Source organism: Trichoplusia ni, chromosome 17 (assembly GCF_003590095.1).
Source record: "Trichoplusia ni isolate ovarian cell line Hi5 chromosome 17, tn1, whole genome shotgun sequence".
In the NCBI taxonomy this organism is placed as follows: Eukaryota; Metazoa; Arthropoda; class Insecta; order Lepidoptera; family Noctuidae; genus Trichoplusia; species Trichoplusia ni.
Genome location: NC_039494.1, coordinates 5,344,352 through 5,364,600, shown reverse-complemented (window position 1 = coordinate 5,364,600; position 20,249 = coordinate 5,344,352). Strand labels below are relative to the sequence as shown.

At 34.8% G+C, this 20,249-nt stretch overlaps 1 protein-coding gene across 6 annotated transcripts in view; it reads left to right on the top strand.

Annotated features, from left to right (window-relative positions):
- The window catches only part of LOC113502594 (netrin receptor UNC5B-like), a 128,374-nt gene that overhangs the window by 59,155 nt on the left and 48,970 nt on the right, over window positions 1-20,249 (top strand). For 4 of the 6 annotated variants that reach the window (XM_026884219.1, XM_026884217.1, XM_026884218.1 and 1 more), the window contains exons 1-3: window positions 232-2,288; window positions 10,541-10,624; window positions 18,216-18,788. In XM_026884219.1, coding sequence (XP_026740020.1) covers window positions 10,564-10,624; window positions 18,216-18,788 — 634 coding nt within the window. In that variant the 5' untranslated portion in view covers window positions 232-2,288; window positions 10,541-10,563. Of the gene's footprint in view, window positions 1-231; window positions 2,289-10,540; window positions 10,625-18,215; window positions 18,789-20,249 lie in introns of those variants that run through there. The other 2 variants (XM_026884215.1, XM_026884216.1) reach the window with 1 other exon arrangement.

Sequence of the window (20,249 nt, the reverse complement as noted above, 5' to 3'; positions counted from 1 at the left end):
CTTAATTTCGTAGATCAGAACTAAAATCTTCAATATCTATTATTATCCTAAAAAGTAGGTCATGAAAATAATTTCGTAATTTAGGGGACTTTTTTAGGGTTCTAAATGATGATAAATTGACTGATACAAACATGTCACATCCTTTGCTTTCCAGTTCCAACACCTGTCAACTTTCCACAGCACTTTAAACGACAAAAACTTGTCATGGAGAAGCGCCTTCAAAACTAAACCCACTTATCCATTACACTAAACCCAAGAATCAATCCTCACCCAAAAAACATATATTTCTCCATTTCACACACACTTCACAGATCTGAAGTTAGTGCCGTAACCCACGAGACATGTCGACAGATGACGCGTAAACTGCGGGGCGTCGTTGAGTAATGAACGTTCGCCCATTACTCATTACTGGCCGTGACTTGGCCGTGTGACGGGGCCTTTATTTCAGCGTTGTACTACTGTTTAGTATGATTTATGCGGCGTCGTACTTTTATTGTTTAGTTAAGCTATCAATCAGTGCTGTACATTTTGGTATTATGTTATACTTTCGTGGTGACAGAAACGTTACCTTGTCGACCAACTTTCTCTGTATTTTTTTCAAATATAATTAAGACTTGTTCTTGACCGCAATCAAGACAGCTTTGTCTGAATTATTTAACCGTATTCAAATGATCTCAACGATTAATTACATTCCAATACAGCTATTATGTGAACGCAATCCGATTAATAAATTTAATCCTATCAAAAGGTAACATGAATTACATTTAGATTTGTCGAATATGAAGCCCAAAGTAGCTACATTTAATTACCAATTTCAGGTATCGTTAATTAGAATCCTTATAAATACAGGCAAGTCAAAACGCTTGACATTGAATTAATTGACTTCAACCTACGTGAGCCAAGTCACAAGTCAGGACGAACCGAACCCGAGCCCATTAATAAAGCAAAAATAGTTAAAGAGACAGTCATGTTCTTTGAAAGTGATCCTTTGATTAATATTCAGAACAAGGATTATGTGACATCATCACATATAAATCCAATATTAACACCTAAATAAAAATTCAACATGGCGCTCTGGAAGGAAGTAACCACTACTAATAGAAACGCTAATAATAAATTTGGGAAGTTATAAATTGAAGAATGATTAGCTCAACACAGATTATTACTGACAAATGTAACATAAGCTCCTATTATGTGGAATCCCATTGAAACGTTAAGATTTTCGAGAATACTCAAGGTTCACAAAGATTATTTGTATGCAATAACGGTACGCCCTCCAAACATCTGTAGTAGCTGAAAAAAATAATTCCACGTCGATAATGTAACTCGTATTACTTGAAAAGTGAGAGAAATCAGCGCTCAGATAAACGATAAGGTAATAACAGAAGCCGATCCTATCTTTTGTGCTCTTTTGTTACGTAGCGAACACAATGTAGTTGTAAATTTTTGGGTTCTTAACTCCACAATGTTCCCGTCATTAATCTATGGCCGTTGTAACTTGAAGCGGGGTTCGGATCTTTTGTACCTGCTCCGCTCCTCGCCCCTTTGTACCCTGACATGTGCGGGGCAGGGACAAAAACCTTGCACAATATTGTCTGCCCCAAGACATCGGACGATGTGAAAATAATACTCTGAAATATAAAGCGAGAATTCCATCCCTGCAGAACAACTTGTCTCATACCAGTTTTCAACGAAGATTCTAATCTAAAGCTCGCGAAGTTCGGTCACAAAATTTCATCACACATCGAATCGAACGTTTGTCTTACGTGACTATTTTTAAAAATGTCACCCGCAACCACATCTAAGCTTTTTTTGACACATCGTTTCTACTAAGCCCTTGACATGCATTAACGCCTAACATCGACGCGCACTTTTTCTGTCGAATCTCCAGATGTGAGTGCATCATTAAAATCTTCTATGGTACCAAAAAGATCAAAAGTTATCTCTTCGGTTGAAGAGGTTCTCTCTCGCCCCTGCGTCCCTTTCCCCCACGGGTCCCTTGTTGCCGCGACAGTTGAAGTCGGACGGCCGTGAGGGACGGTCGCTGCCAGCCGGGCGCCCCAGCTGCGTTGCGTACGATACCGCGTTTGTGAAAACTGTTTTCCTTAGTGTCATTTACATACGTGAAGTGAAACTGATTACGTTTTGGCAACTGTGATGTTATTTACTGTTCGTATACAACATTAACGTGTGTGACAGATTTATTGAAGTTTAAAGTGAAGCTTTTGTGGATTGTTTTTATTTCGTAAATAGTTGCTGATGCATTCTATTTTCGCTGTTTTATTCGGGTAACTATTTTGGTATATTTTCTAATGACAATATATTTTAAATGGAGCTTATCGTTTCATCAGAAGCGTTCAATAACATTTATCTCCCGTCAAGAACGTACATTTATCGCGTGCCCAACCATTTGTAACTATAAAAACAATTCGTATCTTTCTCTTGAGTGTGCCTACTTACTTTCCATCCAATTATATGACAGATAGTTTTGATAAAACAAGATTTATGACTTGAACTATGTCTAAGAGATATGGAAGTCGGTCACGGATTTATCAGAATCTTACTCAACGACAGCACCAAAACTATTATGTAGCTTTTTTACGAGTCACAACGGTAAAAGCGGCTGCAATTGTGACGGCAGGAGAAACACCATCAGATAAGGTGGAACAGCATAAATAGGCTAATGTCGATTCCCATTACGATGCTTTGTCACGTGTAGAAGATGGTCTAGAAGATATAAGTAAAGAGGAGAGCTCTAACGATCGTTCGTTGATTTTTGGCTGATACTGGTAATTGTGGGACGATTTTGGTCTTGTTTGGTGCGGATAGTGTTGAGTTTGAGAGCTTAAAGCTTGTGTCTTTTAAATGTTCTATCAAATTCTTTCGAGAATGTATATTCAGCCTGTCAGGCATAGCTCTATGATCGGGAACCTTAACAGTTATAGTTCCACTTATATGAAGTACCTCATTATAACAAAGGTAACATAATTTTAAAGGACATTCATTGCGCTTAAATCTAATCTATCTGTAAATAGGTTTAGTGTTCTTTTAATGATTTCTTGATAGTCGTAAATAATACTGGGCATTAATTTAATTGGTAATTTTATAGCATCCAATGATTTTACAGTTATTTAATTTATATTGGATTGGAATTACTTAATTTTAGTAAATGCTTAGATATGGGTGTTGAGTTTGCTATAAACTTTATTGGCCAATTAATTGCACAATTATTTAATTAAACGCTTGATTCTGGTTAATTATAAATATGTTTTTTATTTATCATTTTTAGTTACATGGCACTCAAACTTTAACGACCCTATTGAAAATCTTTCACCGAACAAACTTCATTCTGAAGCTTTTCGGAAATATTCTTCTGTAACTTTTTTGCTCTAGGCTTCGATATGTTAGTTATTGACAAAGGCTTTTCTACGCCTTACAACTTAAACAACATTTTTATAAACAAAGCTTCTTCTTAAGTGTTAATTTAAAGTATTAAATGACTATTACATGCCAAGAGTGACCTCTGTAGTGGCCTTAAAAGTACATTTTGATAGTGAGAATTTATCACGGATAATTGTAGGCACGGTAAAAACAAGCCCTTCTAACGTGGCCAAGGTGGTTATTAATTGAAATTCGTATTAAGTTTAATGGTTATATGTAACTACAATGATTTATATCTGTTTTTATTGCTGACTTATATAACGTTTTATCATAATAGCATAATACTCATGTGAACACGTTTCAAACGATTCAAAATGGTTTAAAGGTTAATGACATTATTCGTGCGTTGTAAATTTGATGAACGTTTATGTTTACAGGTATAAATTATAGGAGCATCAAATAGGTTTTCATATAGTCAAATTATTTTTTATGGTTCTACTTTAAGTTAGTAAGTATTCTTGTGTTTCTATGAATGTTTACCAAATACCTATTAAACACTTCTCGATTTTATTGTTCATTTATTAGGGGTAGCCTTAAATATCTTAAACGAAAAAAAGAAACAGTCTAGCCTATCCCTTGTCTAGTAAAGTCTAGTGTTGTGAGCGCTAGGGCCCTCAAAGCTCCAAAAAGTATGTAAGTGTACGTTCTTACGTATTACCTAAGTTAACATTATAGAAAGCAATAAACGTATTGAATATTGAACTAGCTGCCTACATACCATTTAAAATAAAAATAAATAATAAGACCAACAATCAACGTAACACGACCACTCATTAAACATGCAAAATCTTAGGTTTGTTTACAGTAGCGATAAGGTTCGCCGCGGAAGCTCTTATCTTGGGGTTCCACAACCGAGCAGTGTTGTGTGCCGGTAATAAAGTGAGCTTGCGATTGCGGTGAACGATTGTCGCGAGCTGTTGCAAAATATTGAATGGATCATATTGATAGGCTACTGATCATTTGAAACAATGTGGACGTAAGATATTGTGTTGTTAAAAGGTTTATAAATATGAAATCTAGTTAGTCGAGTATTTATTCAAAACAACAGCATTATGTATCTCTCTGTAACTATCTCTCACTAGAAGTGATTTTTATAGCTGCGAAACCATTGCCCTTCTTTAACTAACTCAAATAAAATTAGCCTAGGTACCTCCGTACTAAATTGTATCGAAATCGGTTCAGTCATTTAGGTGTGAAGTGGTAGCAAACATACACACAAACAATCGCACTTGCATACTTTCGTATTTACAATGTTAATGTGATTGTTATATTTTGTTTATAAAGAAGCAGTGGAATATTTTTTTTAATCAATTATTGTATAATATAGGCAAAAGGGAAAGCTTGAGTTAAATTGATTTGGATACAGTAGTTAAAAACTTGTTCGGTGAAATATACGTATTATACAACTAATCGAAAAGAAACGTCATTTCCAAACAGGTATTTGTTTCGCTTTTCTTTCTTGAAAATCATCACTTACGAGTTTCCGAGATTTTCGCTTTACTGAAAACACATTTTTTTAAATCTTAGCAAACTTCAGCTGAGCCGTGTAAAATCCCCTGCGATACAAATATTTAATAACTTACTGTGGGATTAGTTTAAAAAAAGTGTCTTAGATTCAAATAAAAGTTTGACGTCTCCATAGTATCCTTACTATGCACTATGACTCATAGAAGTTACGCATGACGTAACAGAAAACGAAAGCTTCCCCAGAAAGAGAAACAACAATATCTCCGAAAATCTAATCTTCGTTAGGCATCAGTCGTGCACGTAGCGTTCCTTATTAACGTTACGGGTAGGTTTCACCTTGTAACCTCACAATTTGTGTGCTCTTCTCATTGGCTAATGACCCGAACTTTTGTTAGACGATGTTTGGAAAAGTCATTCGATGGAATTTAGTGGTACGTGCCTTTATGTTTGAAAGAGGAAATTATTTTTAATTTGATTTTGAGGAAAATTTATAATGTTCAAAAATGCAATTCTTTGAGCGGTTAAAGAGTTAAAATCGAGGAAATTTGGTGTGGTAAATTTCACATTTTTTATTTAGTTTCAATTACTCATGCTATATATATATATATTTGTAATTAATAAATAATGACAACAAAGCTAATTTCCATTCAAAAGAAACACGTGTTTAATATACTTTAACGCTTACGTTTTATAACATATATGTTAGTAATAATAAGAACAGGAACGTCAATTTCCAAGCATCAATAAAAAATAAAAAACATGTATCATGAACATTTTTCCACAAACTCCGTTAAGGCTTACAGAAGATTAAACAGTCATAAATAAAGTCTTTGAAGAGACATTTATAGAACCAGTTTATGTTAAATGTATTCAATTGACAAAGATGCCACGTTGTCTGGCTACAAAATAAAATTGTAATCACTCCGATAAGAAATAGCTGCATTCATGTATAAGGCCTTGAAGTCTGTCGTAGTTTGCTAGATGAAGTTCCATTCCAAGTGTATAATTTAATTTATAGTTCTGTAGTGTGGTACGTTTATTTAATATGTTTTTAAAGTTGGAGTTGCTTTTGTTATTTGAGACAGCAGTTTCTTAAGAAAAAAGCAGAGTGAGTTAGACTGTTGAACATGAGAATGATGTACAGCTAGGCTGAAGAAAAACAAATTAGTCAAAAGTATTGGTCACCCATCACATTTATGATCGTACCAAACATTGCTTAGCCTCGACTTAATTCTATATGTTTCATATAGTTATAGTAAAAACATAAGAAAATCCTCTGAGAAAATTTTGACTAAACCTGTAATAACTGTCCAGTTGAAATTTTGGTTCATCAGTAACCACCTGATGACAATCAGACAAAGACAGCGACGCCTTAGTAATTGTGTTCTTTGAAATCTTAAACACAACATTGACTGGATACTCCAGCATTACTTAAATTTACTTAAATGCTTAAATGCGGACAACATCACATACATTGTTCTGAACCCAAAGTAAGACACACCCAGACCCGACACAATGTAGATATGTGGATTTTTACATTGACCCGACCAGGGATCGAACCCAGGACTAAAACCGGTGCGTACGCCACTCAACCACAGAGGTCGTCAAGCTGTAGTAACATTGAGACCTAAACTGTAAGTTTCGATTTAGATCATAAAACTAATTGAATGGTATCGTTAATATTGTAACTTGGTGATACATTAATGGTCGATACTAACGTTAGTCAATTTAGTCACCGTTAACTGTTTCGGTGTAACTATTACTTAAAAATGTAATTATGTTGAGTTTATTACAATGTTGTGCCGATAGCCGAGTGGTACAGGTCAGCTCACCAAATATCAGAGTACGCGACGTGTCGCGGTTTGGATCCAGACGTAAGACAAGTGTTTATATGATCCATGAATGCTTGTTCCGAGTCTGGGTGTATTTGCGCATGTGATTAGAATGTTTCATAAAGTCCCCAAAAGCTATGCATTTAATTTCTTAGTCCGAGAGTCTTTTTTCTAATGCAGTTTTGGGGGAAACGGGCTCTAATAATCAAAACCTCTAGAAGCATACATTGGCAAAAAATACGGTATTCAAATTGAGTTATGATCCCGTTTACATTCAAATGATGCCAGTGATATGATTTATTGGATATCTATCAAAATTATCATAAGAGCAATAAATTGAAATAAATTGAATGATCGCACATTAACAAGGAACTATGGAGATCATAATGGCAAATATTGGCGGCAAGATGATAGCTAACTGCCTTCAATATCATAAATTCCAGTTTCGATGATTAGTGAAATTGTGGTCCAGTTTCAACGGAAATGAGAACAAATTATATTTATTAATATCATACTTCATAACTTTAATCGTAATGCTTTGGGTATAATTAAGATTGGTGAAAGAAAACGAGTTTAGTCAACTGGTTTTAGTTGTGTTTGAATCCAATGTTTTGTTAAATCAAAGTAAAATATTTTGATGTTAGTGTTTTGTTATTTTGATATTAAAAGAACTGGTCAAGTGTGAGTTGGATTCAAGACCTTGAAGCCTCAAAAAAATTAGGCTTACTAAAACAATTTCTCAAATAAAAATGGAAATAAGCATATTTTTGACAATTCAGTCGTTTGTTATAATGAAAAAAACGTTAGAAAGCAACACATTAAACATAATTTCATAGAAATCTTAATCCCACTTAATCATAATAGAATAAATAAATACCATATTTATGACTTGGCGATAAAATCATTATTACGTAATTATAAATGGCGAGCAAGCTTTCCCACTTATACTGGGCCACTCAAAGCAAAACTGTTTCAAGTTAAAATTAACTCAAATATATACATTTAAAGTGAGTACGACGTCAAAAGAAAAGTTTCGAGTAACTTACTGCTCTAGTTTTTACTAAGATTTAATACGAGACGTGTTCTTTGTTTAAGCTGAAGTTTCTTTTAAAATTCTAGACATTTTGTTTTAAATATATTTTAAAGACGTCTTTGTTCAAATTCTTGAGATTCCGCGGTAATTTAATATTTTTTGTATAATTTTTCTTTTAAATTAATATAGATGAGTTAATTTTATTTCTTGCTGGTCACGTCACGCGACTGAAGGCCTATGATTGTCACCAGACGGCAGAGTAAGGACTTCACAGTCGTCCCTGAAGATGTTGCATGGACCTCAAGAATCAGTATGGAATCAAATCTTCCAAAAAAGTTTGATGAAAGGAGGATCTTGTCTGATATTATTATGTGGCGTGCATGTACCCAGAAACTGCAAAAGCTAGAAAAGTTTAGAAAAGACGGAGGGCTTCGCCAAGTATTAGCATTTTCTTGGAAAAAAACTTGAGGGCCAGTATCTATTTGGAAAAAAAATCTCTATCAAAACATTACAGGAATCACGTAATCAACCCACTTGACAATCTAGCCCGTATTCCATTTACTGCGCCACAGTTATAAAATATTTGACAGTTCGTTTAAAACACAATGTTCAGTCGAAGTAGTCAACAACAGTGTTGCAAGAGGCAATAACGCCACACGTCTTTATAATCCAATACGAGGTTTTATGTTACAAGAATGTATTTCTACATTGTAACTTCAAGTAAGTGAAGCATTTGTTTTAGTTTCAACGGATTAGAAAATGGACCAAGCAAATATTGCCTTGATATTCCATAATCCAGTCTCGTTGTAAAATTTTATAGACACTTGTTCATGCCGTTATTGGTTTGCTTTTGCGCTTTTGAATTGTTGATATCTTTGGTTAAGTGCATCGGGTAGATAGGGATGGAGTTTGAGTTGTTTTTCAGATTTTTCGACAGCATTTTTTCATTACAGCTTATCCATTGTAGATTCACTTTTAGTAAAAGCAGACGTTCCTCACTACTAAAAGAAGGAAACTTAGCTAAGTTTTTTTTGAACTACCTTTTCCCCTCTATGTTTAATTAAGCAGTGCCAAGAACATCTTAAGGGCACATGATACTGTCCGACTAGAAATATCGATTTCACCAACATCTTAACCAAATCAAATATAAATTGTCTACCTTTATGTCAATTAGTCCTCTATTCATATCCACAGATCTTCGTAGTAACAATCATAACATTATTCAAACCTGTTGTTCAACAAACATTGTTTAATCTCTCCGATCGTTCGCGCTATCGTCATTTTCATCATAAACTTTATTAACGGCAATAGCCACTGGTTGATTATCTACGTAATTATCACGTGCTTTATCGCAGTTTAGAACAGTTAAGTACTCGTTTGTTGGTTCAACAAATTTGATCTCTATCTGTTTATGTTTGACCTTGGCTTATTTTGTAGTGGAAAATTTAGAAATCCAATTGTCCATAATTGAGCTACATACTTTGATCTGTAATTGGAGTAACGATTAGTTCTCAACTGTCAATGTTCGTTAAATGTAGAATTTATGCATCTCAAAAAATTCGAACAAAAATAATCAAACTATCTATCCTTAGTATAAATATAAGTTACATTAAATTAAAAAAAGAATAAAACACCTGTATCAAAACAGGTTAATACTGTCAATAATACACACAACAATTCGTTTTGAAGTCGACATAAAACTTCTGTTGTTAAAGAATGTTAAATGAAGGTTGATTTTAAGCGGTATCGATATTTGTTAACAGGTACCGTTGGAGGTTCTATTATAACAGTAACGTGCTGGTTTAATGATCATAAGTGTGTGTAGCCATGACAGGTGGCTATACTATTGTTACTGTGAGTACCACACTAACCCATTTCTCTCAGTCGACTCTTTCAATGCGTGGGATTGCAAGCAGCTGATACACCATTTATAATTCTTTCATTTGATACACAGTTCGCTGCGTTTCCTCAAAACAATATTTCTTTAAAGAAACTTCCATTTTTCTTTTTACACATACAAAGTAAACTTTATGTGGGACTTCGAGTAACTCAGTCTTGTTAAGTTAAAGTACTTTCTCTGCGGTTTCTTTGATCACGCCCCAAACTTTGTAAACAATACTTAGTGCGGTTCTTCAAAAAATATTCACACAACATGTCCAATTTCTATAAAATATGTTTCGTCACACCAAATCGGCTTTTTACCACAAGCCTCTACTTACCGGTCTATAATAGGGCCATTTATTTTTTCCCCAAAAATGGCCCTAAAGGGTCCTATTAGTCACGGTGCGGTGCCATACAAAAGTGTTCTGGTTAATGACGCGGTAGGCTTGTACATTGGGATATGATCAGAAATATGGGCTATCAGCGTTTCCAACTTTTTTTTGATGCTTGAAATATGTAAGACGTTTTTGTTCTGTCGTTGAAGATGTCGGGACTATTATTTTTGATTGGAAACGGTTCTACATATTACTTTTCGACCTTATGTTATTTTTATTCAGATTGGATTCGTCAAGTTATGTCAGATAATTCTGACTTTGTTGCTTTTAATACCGTAATCTGACTCATCTCAAAACAATTTAACTGGGAATATCGTTTTATTACCTCAGCGCCAGAGCACCAATCAGAATCCAAGACTCCGTACTCATTGCAAACAAAACACAAATCGAAGGACAATACGATTTTAAAGCGTTCACACACCACACAATGAGTACCAATACAAAGTCATCTAAGTAAATATTGGTCTAACTTTCCAACGTTATTGTTTTAGGTGATGCGCGCGCGCAAGTGAACATGGCGCGGGGGGGTGTCGTGCTCCTCGTGCTATGGGTGGCCGTCGCCGCCGACAAACATGGTAAGTACTACGGTTAGCTTCTTTTTCTCTTTGTTCTTGGTGAGACTGAAAACGTGAGGCAGGTTTTATTTTAAAATAAAACAAATCAAATTTATATGAGCCATTTAGGCTTTGAGTGCTGCAGAAGTTGAATCGAATAATACAGGTTGTATTTATGTACCTACTGTTTTGCAATATGCATTGCGCTTTGCACTAGGATCAAAGAAGGTTTTATTGAGTTTCATACTTTGTTCTTCAACTGCTTACTCAAAAGTGTAAATAAACCACGATTTATACTTTTAACAAAAGCTTTTAATTAAACGCTTACTTAAAAACTTTCGTGGAAATATTCATGAAATTCTAATCCACAACTTTCATGAATTTAGGTCACAGTCCTTAATTTAAAAAGTTCAAACTCCATATCTTCACGGTTAATTACCAGCCATGATTTACGGAGAGGCAAAAATTCTCATAAAACATCGCTTTATCTGTGACCCTCAAAAATCTAAGTGGGGTAACAAAAAATGTTGTAAAAACTGCAGAGCTTGCACCTAATCTCAAAGTTGATAAAGAAGGTAAAAAATGTAACTGTCACCAACGGATCTCCGATATAAAAAAGCTGATACAATGCCGAGTCGAATGGCAAAAAGAGGAAGAAATAGTTTCTTGTCACGAGTCGATAATGCAACTTACAAACACGAAATTATCTGTATTGGGGGCGTTAAATCTGATGGTGCGTTGTAAAATGTTGAGTGTAGCCGTGTGTTGTCACAGCGCATCTTTCAACGATTGACATGAGAGAACAGTTAATCAAACTGTATTATTTGGACACACTATTGGTAATTATAAGCGTGATGATGCAGATTGTTAAGCCAACGCGATTGATCGAAGATAGCAAACATTCTTTTATTAAGTAAATATTTGGTAAATTGTGAATACAGAATCATTAATGCTTGGTGATTTGTAATGATCATCGTGTTATTTATTACTAACACGGATTTAAATACCAGACGAAAATTTAATATAATATATGGTAAGATTTTAAAAACAAATCTTAGTTTAAACAGCTTTATTAGCTAATCTTAAACATTAAACTAAATAATCTAGTTATAGATGAAAATAATTTTAATTCCAATAGCATGGAAATAGTATTAGTTTAGTAAATCGATATTTTCCTAGTTAAACTAATTTAACAAACAAATTTAATCTAAGACCGTTACTTGTTTAACGGTAACTTTGCTTACAAATTATATATTTGCCATAGCCATAACAAAACAGTTTTGTCGATCGCCGCTCTATGAGAGCAGCAAGCTGCGAGTTTTAATAGTGATATTATTACAACACCCTTAATACTGAGCAATAAGGTTGCTTTAAGTCTTTGCTGTCAACGCACTTGCGTGGTTGATTGTACTCTCTACAATCTTAAAACACGTCACTTATGGCTGTCATTTGAAGCACTGTCTCCGCTTCTAGTGTTAAATCAATTTAAACTTCCTCTTTGAAGGCAGAATTTGTTATGTAAACATGTTATTTATTGATTAATCTAATACTCACATACGAAGAAGGATGAGAAACATTTCATTAGAAAATAATGTATTCACACTTGAAGCATTCTTAGTTTGCAACACTATTTTTATGTAACATCGTTCTCAGTGAAGCAAAAGCTTGAAATCCGAGTATCTAGGTCATGAACGTACTTACGTGTGAAAATTACAATTCGTTAATGAAAAGAGAGAATCAATACTCGTAGAAGATGGTTCGAGTGTGAGTTGGTCACGATCTTTTAAATGGCTCATACAATGAATGTCTGTATGTGAACAGTGGAGCTAATGATGGCTTTAAGGTTACAACTGATTTGGGTCGAGACCTTTGTTGGACATCGAATTATTTATGTTTCGTAAATTGTATCGAGTACGTTTTCTATTTGAACGTCTCAAGGTGTGAAATCAATCGTTTCATAAATAACTTAATTAAAAACATCTAGCAAAGAAGAGGAAATAAAAACGACAGCATTTAAAGGGTTTAAAGGATTGAAACTTATTAATTTACGAAAAAAGTCACAAATGTTATTGTTACACCTGACGAGAGTAAACTTGAGATCCCAAATTCACAAAATCTTAACGTTTCCCCGTTAAGGCAAAAACTCCATACATCCATTAAAGTTGAAATCGGAAACGACCACTCGTAAGCAGCTGCTGTCGTGAATGAAACACAAAATAATAGCAAAATGCTCCCAGGAGAAGCCATGGCGCATTATAACCCGACTAACAAAGGGATTATCTTGTTTGAGAACCTCTTGACTGGCACTCTATGTATCGTATTACTATTGAGTTTTTGTGGGTGTGGTCCGGGGTGAGAAATCGCCGTCAAAGAACTATGAAACACTTTTTTTTGCACCTTCAAATGTTATGCGTTAACGGTCGAATTGTTTTCGTAATTTGAAATGTATTGTCGGCTATGATGTCCCGCCAAGGTCTTTCCTATTTTCAATATTGTCCGAATTCTTCTATAAAACTAGGTTCTGGATTTTTTGTATACTGTACACATTGTTATAAAAAATACTTCAATGATTGAGAATACAACAGACGCGTTTGTCGTATCTTATTTATAAAGTGTGACATATAATAAATTCAGTGTCGCGTTTACATTGAGAAATAGTTACTTGATTGTGACTCATTTAATTAAAGTACATTATCTTATCTCGGTTAACTGGACAATGGATAATGGTATGTCTGACTGCTGGCTACAATTTATTTAAAGTAATAAACTGTACTTCATTGATTTCTGACATTATTTCTGCAGTCTGGTTGAATAAATTCCTCTTCACTTTTTACGAACTCGTCAGCAAGCGACATCGGATTACAAAGCCCATCATAGCCCATTTATTTCGAGCTTCGCGTTTCCCCGCCCACAGTGTCATTAAATAGATCGAGTGCATCTTTTTACGTCTCTCCGGCGCTAAGTGCATTTGCTAGTAAACTGCATCAAGCATCGTCTCCGGGTGACGTGTGTGTGCTACAGATGTTTGGTAATGCATCCGCTTATTGTATTGTGTTAATGCTTGCGAATGAACATATGTGTTATCTTGCCGCTTGTTATGCTATCTTTACATATCTTTTGCTTTAAAGAGACAGCCCTAAGTGGTGTTAAATTTAAGTGCACTAGACAGATACACGTTCCATAATATTCCGCTAAAAAGGACGGGTTGCGACAGTATCCGGTAATGGTAAATGAGTTTCATGAAAGTACTATTTTGCAGCACCCTGTTGTATAATTCAGGGTGTTCTTTTAAAGTTCATTCATAATTTTGTATTAATGATACATCAAATTGTTATGCAAGATTAATAGATTTTGTTGCTTTGATAAAACATAGGTTAATGGGTTTATCATAATGATAGAAGCTACGGCTTAAACAACAAGCAAACAAGTCCCCAAAGAAAATCACGTTATGATAGTCAAGCATTTTATTTTGTTTGCTTTAAAACGGCTCCCGTATGACCGATCTTAAAAACTCGACTCCACCGTCAGGTCACAGCAACAAGCTATGTTAATACAACTGCATTCCTGGTACATACTGCTACAGCGCATAAAGGCTCTGTTATCGTTCAACTCAATAGAGCACAAACCGATATGGATGCCATTACAACAAACTTTTATAAAAGTACCGTATACCCACTTAATATAACAGTTACATCTGCTAAGTATCAGTGATAGACCCTTAATAAATTTAATGGGAATATTTGGTTTGTACATAAATAGAGTGCTTTAGATTTGGTATTAAGATAGGACGCTATTAATGAATGGATCTGGTTTTATGATGCCCAATATAAGTGGATAGATTTTGTTAGTATCGTCGTTATTTTTGATGACTTCGATTGGAATATTAAAGTTATCCCTTATTGCTTTTTCTACCATTGTTGCAAGTCCTATTGAATATTACTGAGTAACAGCATTACATTTAGATTACTAATAAATATTACATCGTTCACGTATTCCATCTCGATAGCATCTCTCCACTTCAAATTTGACGTATCTAAATTAAACTCGTAAGTGCGATCCATAATTCATGAATTCAAAACACGTCAAAATCTTCAAGTTATACGACTGACTCATACTCTCCTATGGCCGGCGATAATCAATTTTCGTTACACGCTAACGTATTCACGATTTCAGATTAAAATATTCTTTGTTATACACCTTTTATTTCAAAAGGTAACAAGACACAATTATTGTCTGCTATCATCAATAAACTCAATTGTTAGCGCATCTTAAGAACGAATGAAACGCTCCGAGAATTCTCCCCAGACATTGATTAAGAACAGGCCATCAATAAAAGTGGTGTCTGAAATAAAATCGATGCCTTCATTAATTATTTTGTACTAGCTTCGGTTAAAACAGCGGTTTGGGCTGGAACTGAATGCCGGTGAAATGTTTTCAATTTGTTTAGATCAAGTTTTGCTAATTATTTGATACTTGTTTTGGCGGGTTGAAATAATTTTGCTGGGTTGTTGATTTTGAAATGTTTAAGGTGAACTTTGTACCAGATATTTCAGAGTTAGATTGATCTAGATATCAATCATTTTACCTACGGTTAAGGTACCTACATTTATAACTTACCTTGTCATCATCGCGTCTAAGAAAACTCAATTTAGAATGTCTTAATTACGGGTATAACAGAAAAGGAAGACCGAAAGCAACACAACTAAACATAACCCCAGTAAACATGTGACGGTACTGCTCATACTTAATGACAGGATGACGAACCCCGATATTTCGTTTTGTTTTTAGATTTCGTCCCCGAAAGCCGACCATCGTTCAAACGGTACGCGTTTCACGTCACTAAACACAAGACATTTTGTCCCATTTAAAATTCTGTGATTCCAAACGTTTGAGGTATTTTAAAACAAAGAAAACACACCATTCATTATGTGTGAAATGCTAAAAGTGATTTGTTTATTGTGACGTAAGGGGAAACTAAGGAAAATATAATAGAAATAGGATTTTATAAGACACCATCTTCAGGATGGTGTTTAAAAATAACGAATGTCCTTTGCAGACAATGGCAATAGCTAGACACATTTCAACGTCCAATTATATAAGAGGTTGTCTGAAGTAGTTGTGTAGGTGTCGTATTGTTTTCAATTTACTGTATTAAAGTTAAAGCTAGTCTCTTAAATATTCAACAAAAACTTCTGTTACATGAAGCAGTAGCTTCAGTTTTAACAGCTGTTTTACATAACAAATGTTGAGTAATTTTTCGTTACTTTAGTTGAAATGATAAAGCGGCATTGAGATACAAACGAGACCTTTACGGCTTATTCACCCCAGAACATAAACCAATAACATCAAAGCTACACATCGATCGAAGCACAAACGTTAGACATTTATTTATAATTTACGAACGTCGTGACGGCGATCGGTTTAGTTACGCTTCTTGTAACGTTTAAATGGAGTTTCGACACTACAGATAACACTTGTACACGAAATGTGAATGCTCTTTTAGTTAAGATGGTTAGGGCTGGCCACTTTGCCACAAATCAAGCATAAATAATAGCGTGCAACTGCAGAGCTTCGGCCAAGTAACTCATGTTATTGTTTAATTTTAATTATTCGAGTTGGAGATATATGTCCATTCCAACGCGGTAATAGACGCCTTTGCCCCGCAGGGAAGTAGATACAAGCTGAAGTATATTCAGCATTTTAATCAGATCTACACGCATTACATTCATTGCAACTATTCTGTATTTGAAAACATTTAATTTTTATCAAGTTTCTATATCTGTCTTTCAAATAAAAGAAATAAGTTTGTCGATTTTTATTCAATTAAAAGTGTAATAGTACAAGCTTTGTCCGATGCTCAACAGCCCTAACGACCGACCTACATAACAAAAGCATTGATTTAAACCAGTCAATAGGAAACTCACATATCAATAGAAACACGATAGGAACTACACTCGAATCAGACATTAATTAAAATTGTGATAAAGCTTCGAATCTTTTTGAAGATTACGAAATATTTGATACTAATAAAGCCGTTAATCAAATTCCAAGTGCTAAAAACCAATTAAAATTGACAGGCGACTTACTCAATCGGGATGACCAGAAAGGCTCGGAGCAAATAGAATATGTAATTGACTTTACCTTCGTCAGAGTGACATGAAGACTGTTTTATTTTAGAGTGGAAATGGTAATTAATTGTCTCGTTTGAATTTAAATTATAATTAGATTGCGTTAAGCATTTTGTTTTGACTTCAACAAACGAGTTAGATTATAATTAGAAGCATGGATCAACTTGTGAGATTGCCCAACACATGAGTTTCGTTGTTTATTAATTGTTGTTTGAAAAAATTTTGTCGCATGTTTGAAAAGGGGCTTATATTTAAAGCCCGTTAATGTTCTTGATCTATTGTCATCGTCTAGTACAATACTCGTATAATGCTTATTTCTGTAAAAAAACTCAGATAACGTTTAATGTAGGATAGGATAGTAGAATGTAATCTGAGGAACACAGTAATTGTTTTCCAAATTCGGGTCATAAATGTTACAATTTATTGTTTCAAATAAATCTGTATTCAAAATATCATTTCTCAAGATTCTAATCTCCAAACGGACTTACCAAAATATCGCAGGTTTTGTAACAGTGTTGAGCCCTACCTGAGCAGTCTCGCAGTAAATTGGTATTTTAATCATTTTAACACCAATTCAAGCCACCAAGCGGAAAATGCTCCAAGAAACAAATCCTATTAAGGAAAAATAGATCCCAGAAGGAAATATCGTTCGGCCCCCACGAAAACGGAAATAGAAATAAGCTGAACGGAAGTGAAACTAATTAAGTTATCCACGGTTCGCTCGGGTTGCGGTTTATTTTCGTACAATTCCCTAGTTCAAATAATAGTAATACTGTCAACAGTGTAGGAGTAACATGCACTGATGTGCTGATAGCGATTTCAGGCGAAATTCTGAGTGAGGGAAGAATTGCACGTAGCATCATTGTAATTTGAAATTTGTGATGCTGCTTTAAAGTTGATTTTGGCCTGAATAACGCGGAGATTATTAAGTGGGGTGTATACAGTATCCAAATATCTGTGTTTTGCGTGTAAATAGGCACGAGTGAAGTTTCAAACCAGGTGCGGACTGGGAGTGAAATCGATGGCATAACTTGGAGGGTACATGTTATTATGACAGTTGCTATTTATCCAGAACGACATGGAATATATTTTAACTCCGCAATTAGAATAAGTCTGTACGTAAACGAAAGCTATTAGTCTTATTAGCGTTGGTGTTTCGTGAAGTTTTAATTGGTCTTTAAATTGTTTGTGACGTTTTTGAAAAGCGAACGTGGCGTCGTGTACTTAGTTTAATTTGTTCCCACGATATGATTTAAAAGTTTTAATGGTAGGAATTCGTTACATTCCGGTTCTAAATATATTATTACTTTCGTTATCGAAATATCAATTTCAGATCTGTATCATGTGTTAATTAAATAACTTTGATAGCGGTTTGAGTGTAAAAAGACAAATTCTAACTTAATTTATTAGAAGAGATTCAATTTTTAGGGTTTCTCAAGCCCTATGTCGTGGACACCTAAAAATCATATCTTTTTTTGTTACAGAGGCGTCTAACACAACAGAGGCCGATCACAACACAGTGGCTCCTACACCGCCTATACCATTACGACCCGAGTACGCGCATCCAGCAGGGGTCGAAGCACTAGACCCATATAACTCAGAAAAAAACAATGCTCCGACACATCACAGAGATTATCTGGAAGAAGATTATGATCACGAATCTCATAAAGAAGATGAACACGAAAATAGAGAAGATGCAGACGAACTGCCTTCTTTATCCGGAGACCATCTTCTGCAAAGTTCTACTGATGATTTGCCAATGTTTCTGCTAGAACCCCAACATGCTTTTGTGGTCAGAAATAAACCTGCTGTCTTAAGATGTAGGGCAGCGAATGCTCTTCAAGTGTACTTCCAATGTAATGATGTGAGGTCGGTGGCAAGTACCCAGTTTGAGTTTGTGGATCCCCAAAGCGGAGTGAGGATTGTGGAAGCTGAGTGTAATGTGACCAGGGACCAGTTGGACGAGTATTTTGGTGAAGACAGGTTCACTTGTACCTGTAATGCGTGGAGCAGTAGAGGCGATATAAGGAGTCAGCCTGCTGTCGTCGAGTTGGCATGTAAGTTTTAAACAATTTTTGTAATGTACGCAGAAAGTTTGAATGTGGAGAAAAACAGTAGTGGATTAGGTGGTATCATAAAAAAATAAACTTTTATTGCAAACGGATTTCATCGTATATCGAATCATTAAACACCTAAATAAAACGCTCGATGAGAAATGTTCCATCATTATATTTTAATATTTCCGCTAATAATTGGCTACCTTCCAATAAAATTTCAATCATTTAAAGCATTCATGTTTAAATGAATTGATATAAATTATTTTAACATTTAATCTTCCATCGATAGCTCTATCAATAACCCACACATTTTCAATTTCCACGGTATTGGGATAGTTATAAAAATATATTGTTTCCTGTCGAACTGGCACGCCGGCGAACATTTCATCAAAACTCATAATTCGTGGCGAGTTTCCGTAGACGATTTTAGACTAACCCAGTTGGATTGTTGCACGCCCATCTCCGGTCGAAAATATTTCGTAAATAGCTTCAGATCACGGCTCTCTTCGTATGACACGTCTATATTTTGAAGCTAAATTGAGCAAATTAGGTTTTTGCAAATTTCTGCCTTATCTACTTATCCACTTCTAATCGTGTATCTAAGTCATTGAAGTATCAGCCAGTAGAAAGTATTGTTATACGAATTTATAACAATAAGTTTCTAGTGCAGAAAGATATTAATGAACTTCATTATTTGATGTCCATCAACGTTTTAAACAAACACTTTAATGAATCTTTTGTGGTAAGTAGAACAGTAGTCATTAAATCTAGTCGCCGATACAAATTGTTCAGACTCGAAACAATAGCGTCGTTTTCGAAAGCTTTGATGAACTTTCATTCTAAATATTTGTACACTAAGCATTACCAAAATAAACGTACCAAAGAGAGCATGTTGTGACAAGACAAAGTACCTCCACCATCAAACTCGGGTGATGTATGGCACCATTAATATCGTTCATAAACTGTATTACGGACAGTTGCTCGATTAAATTCAATACCCATTCGTGGTAAATCTTCTATGCATATTAAATAAACGTCGGAATGACCGCTGTCTGGATTTATGGGTATTGGCCAATACTTGAGGCGGTCAAGAGCGAACACTGTTATTTGGATGCAACTCGTTTAACATAATATTACGTTTGTTATAATTACATCGAAAGTTGAGTAAGGAGATTTATTAATAATAGCATAATTGTTACTTTGGATGGCCCCTAATATATCTCTCAGTTTAAAAATAAATACAGTTTTCAAAACAAACACTCTTTCAAAGTAGTTGAAACTAATATAATATTCAAAGCATATTGCCTTTTGTAATAAAAAAGCATAATTGCCTGATGGTTGCATGAATTCAATTTCTTCATCTTGAACCGGAATCCAAACTAAATAGTGCCGCAAACGCATCATAACCGTAACTTAACTCACAAGAATGGCAGCATATCATATCTGACAGACTGCGCTAAT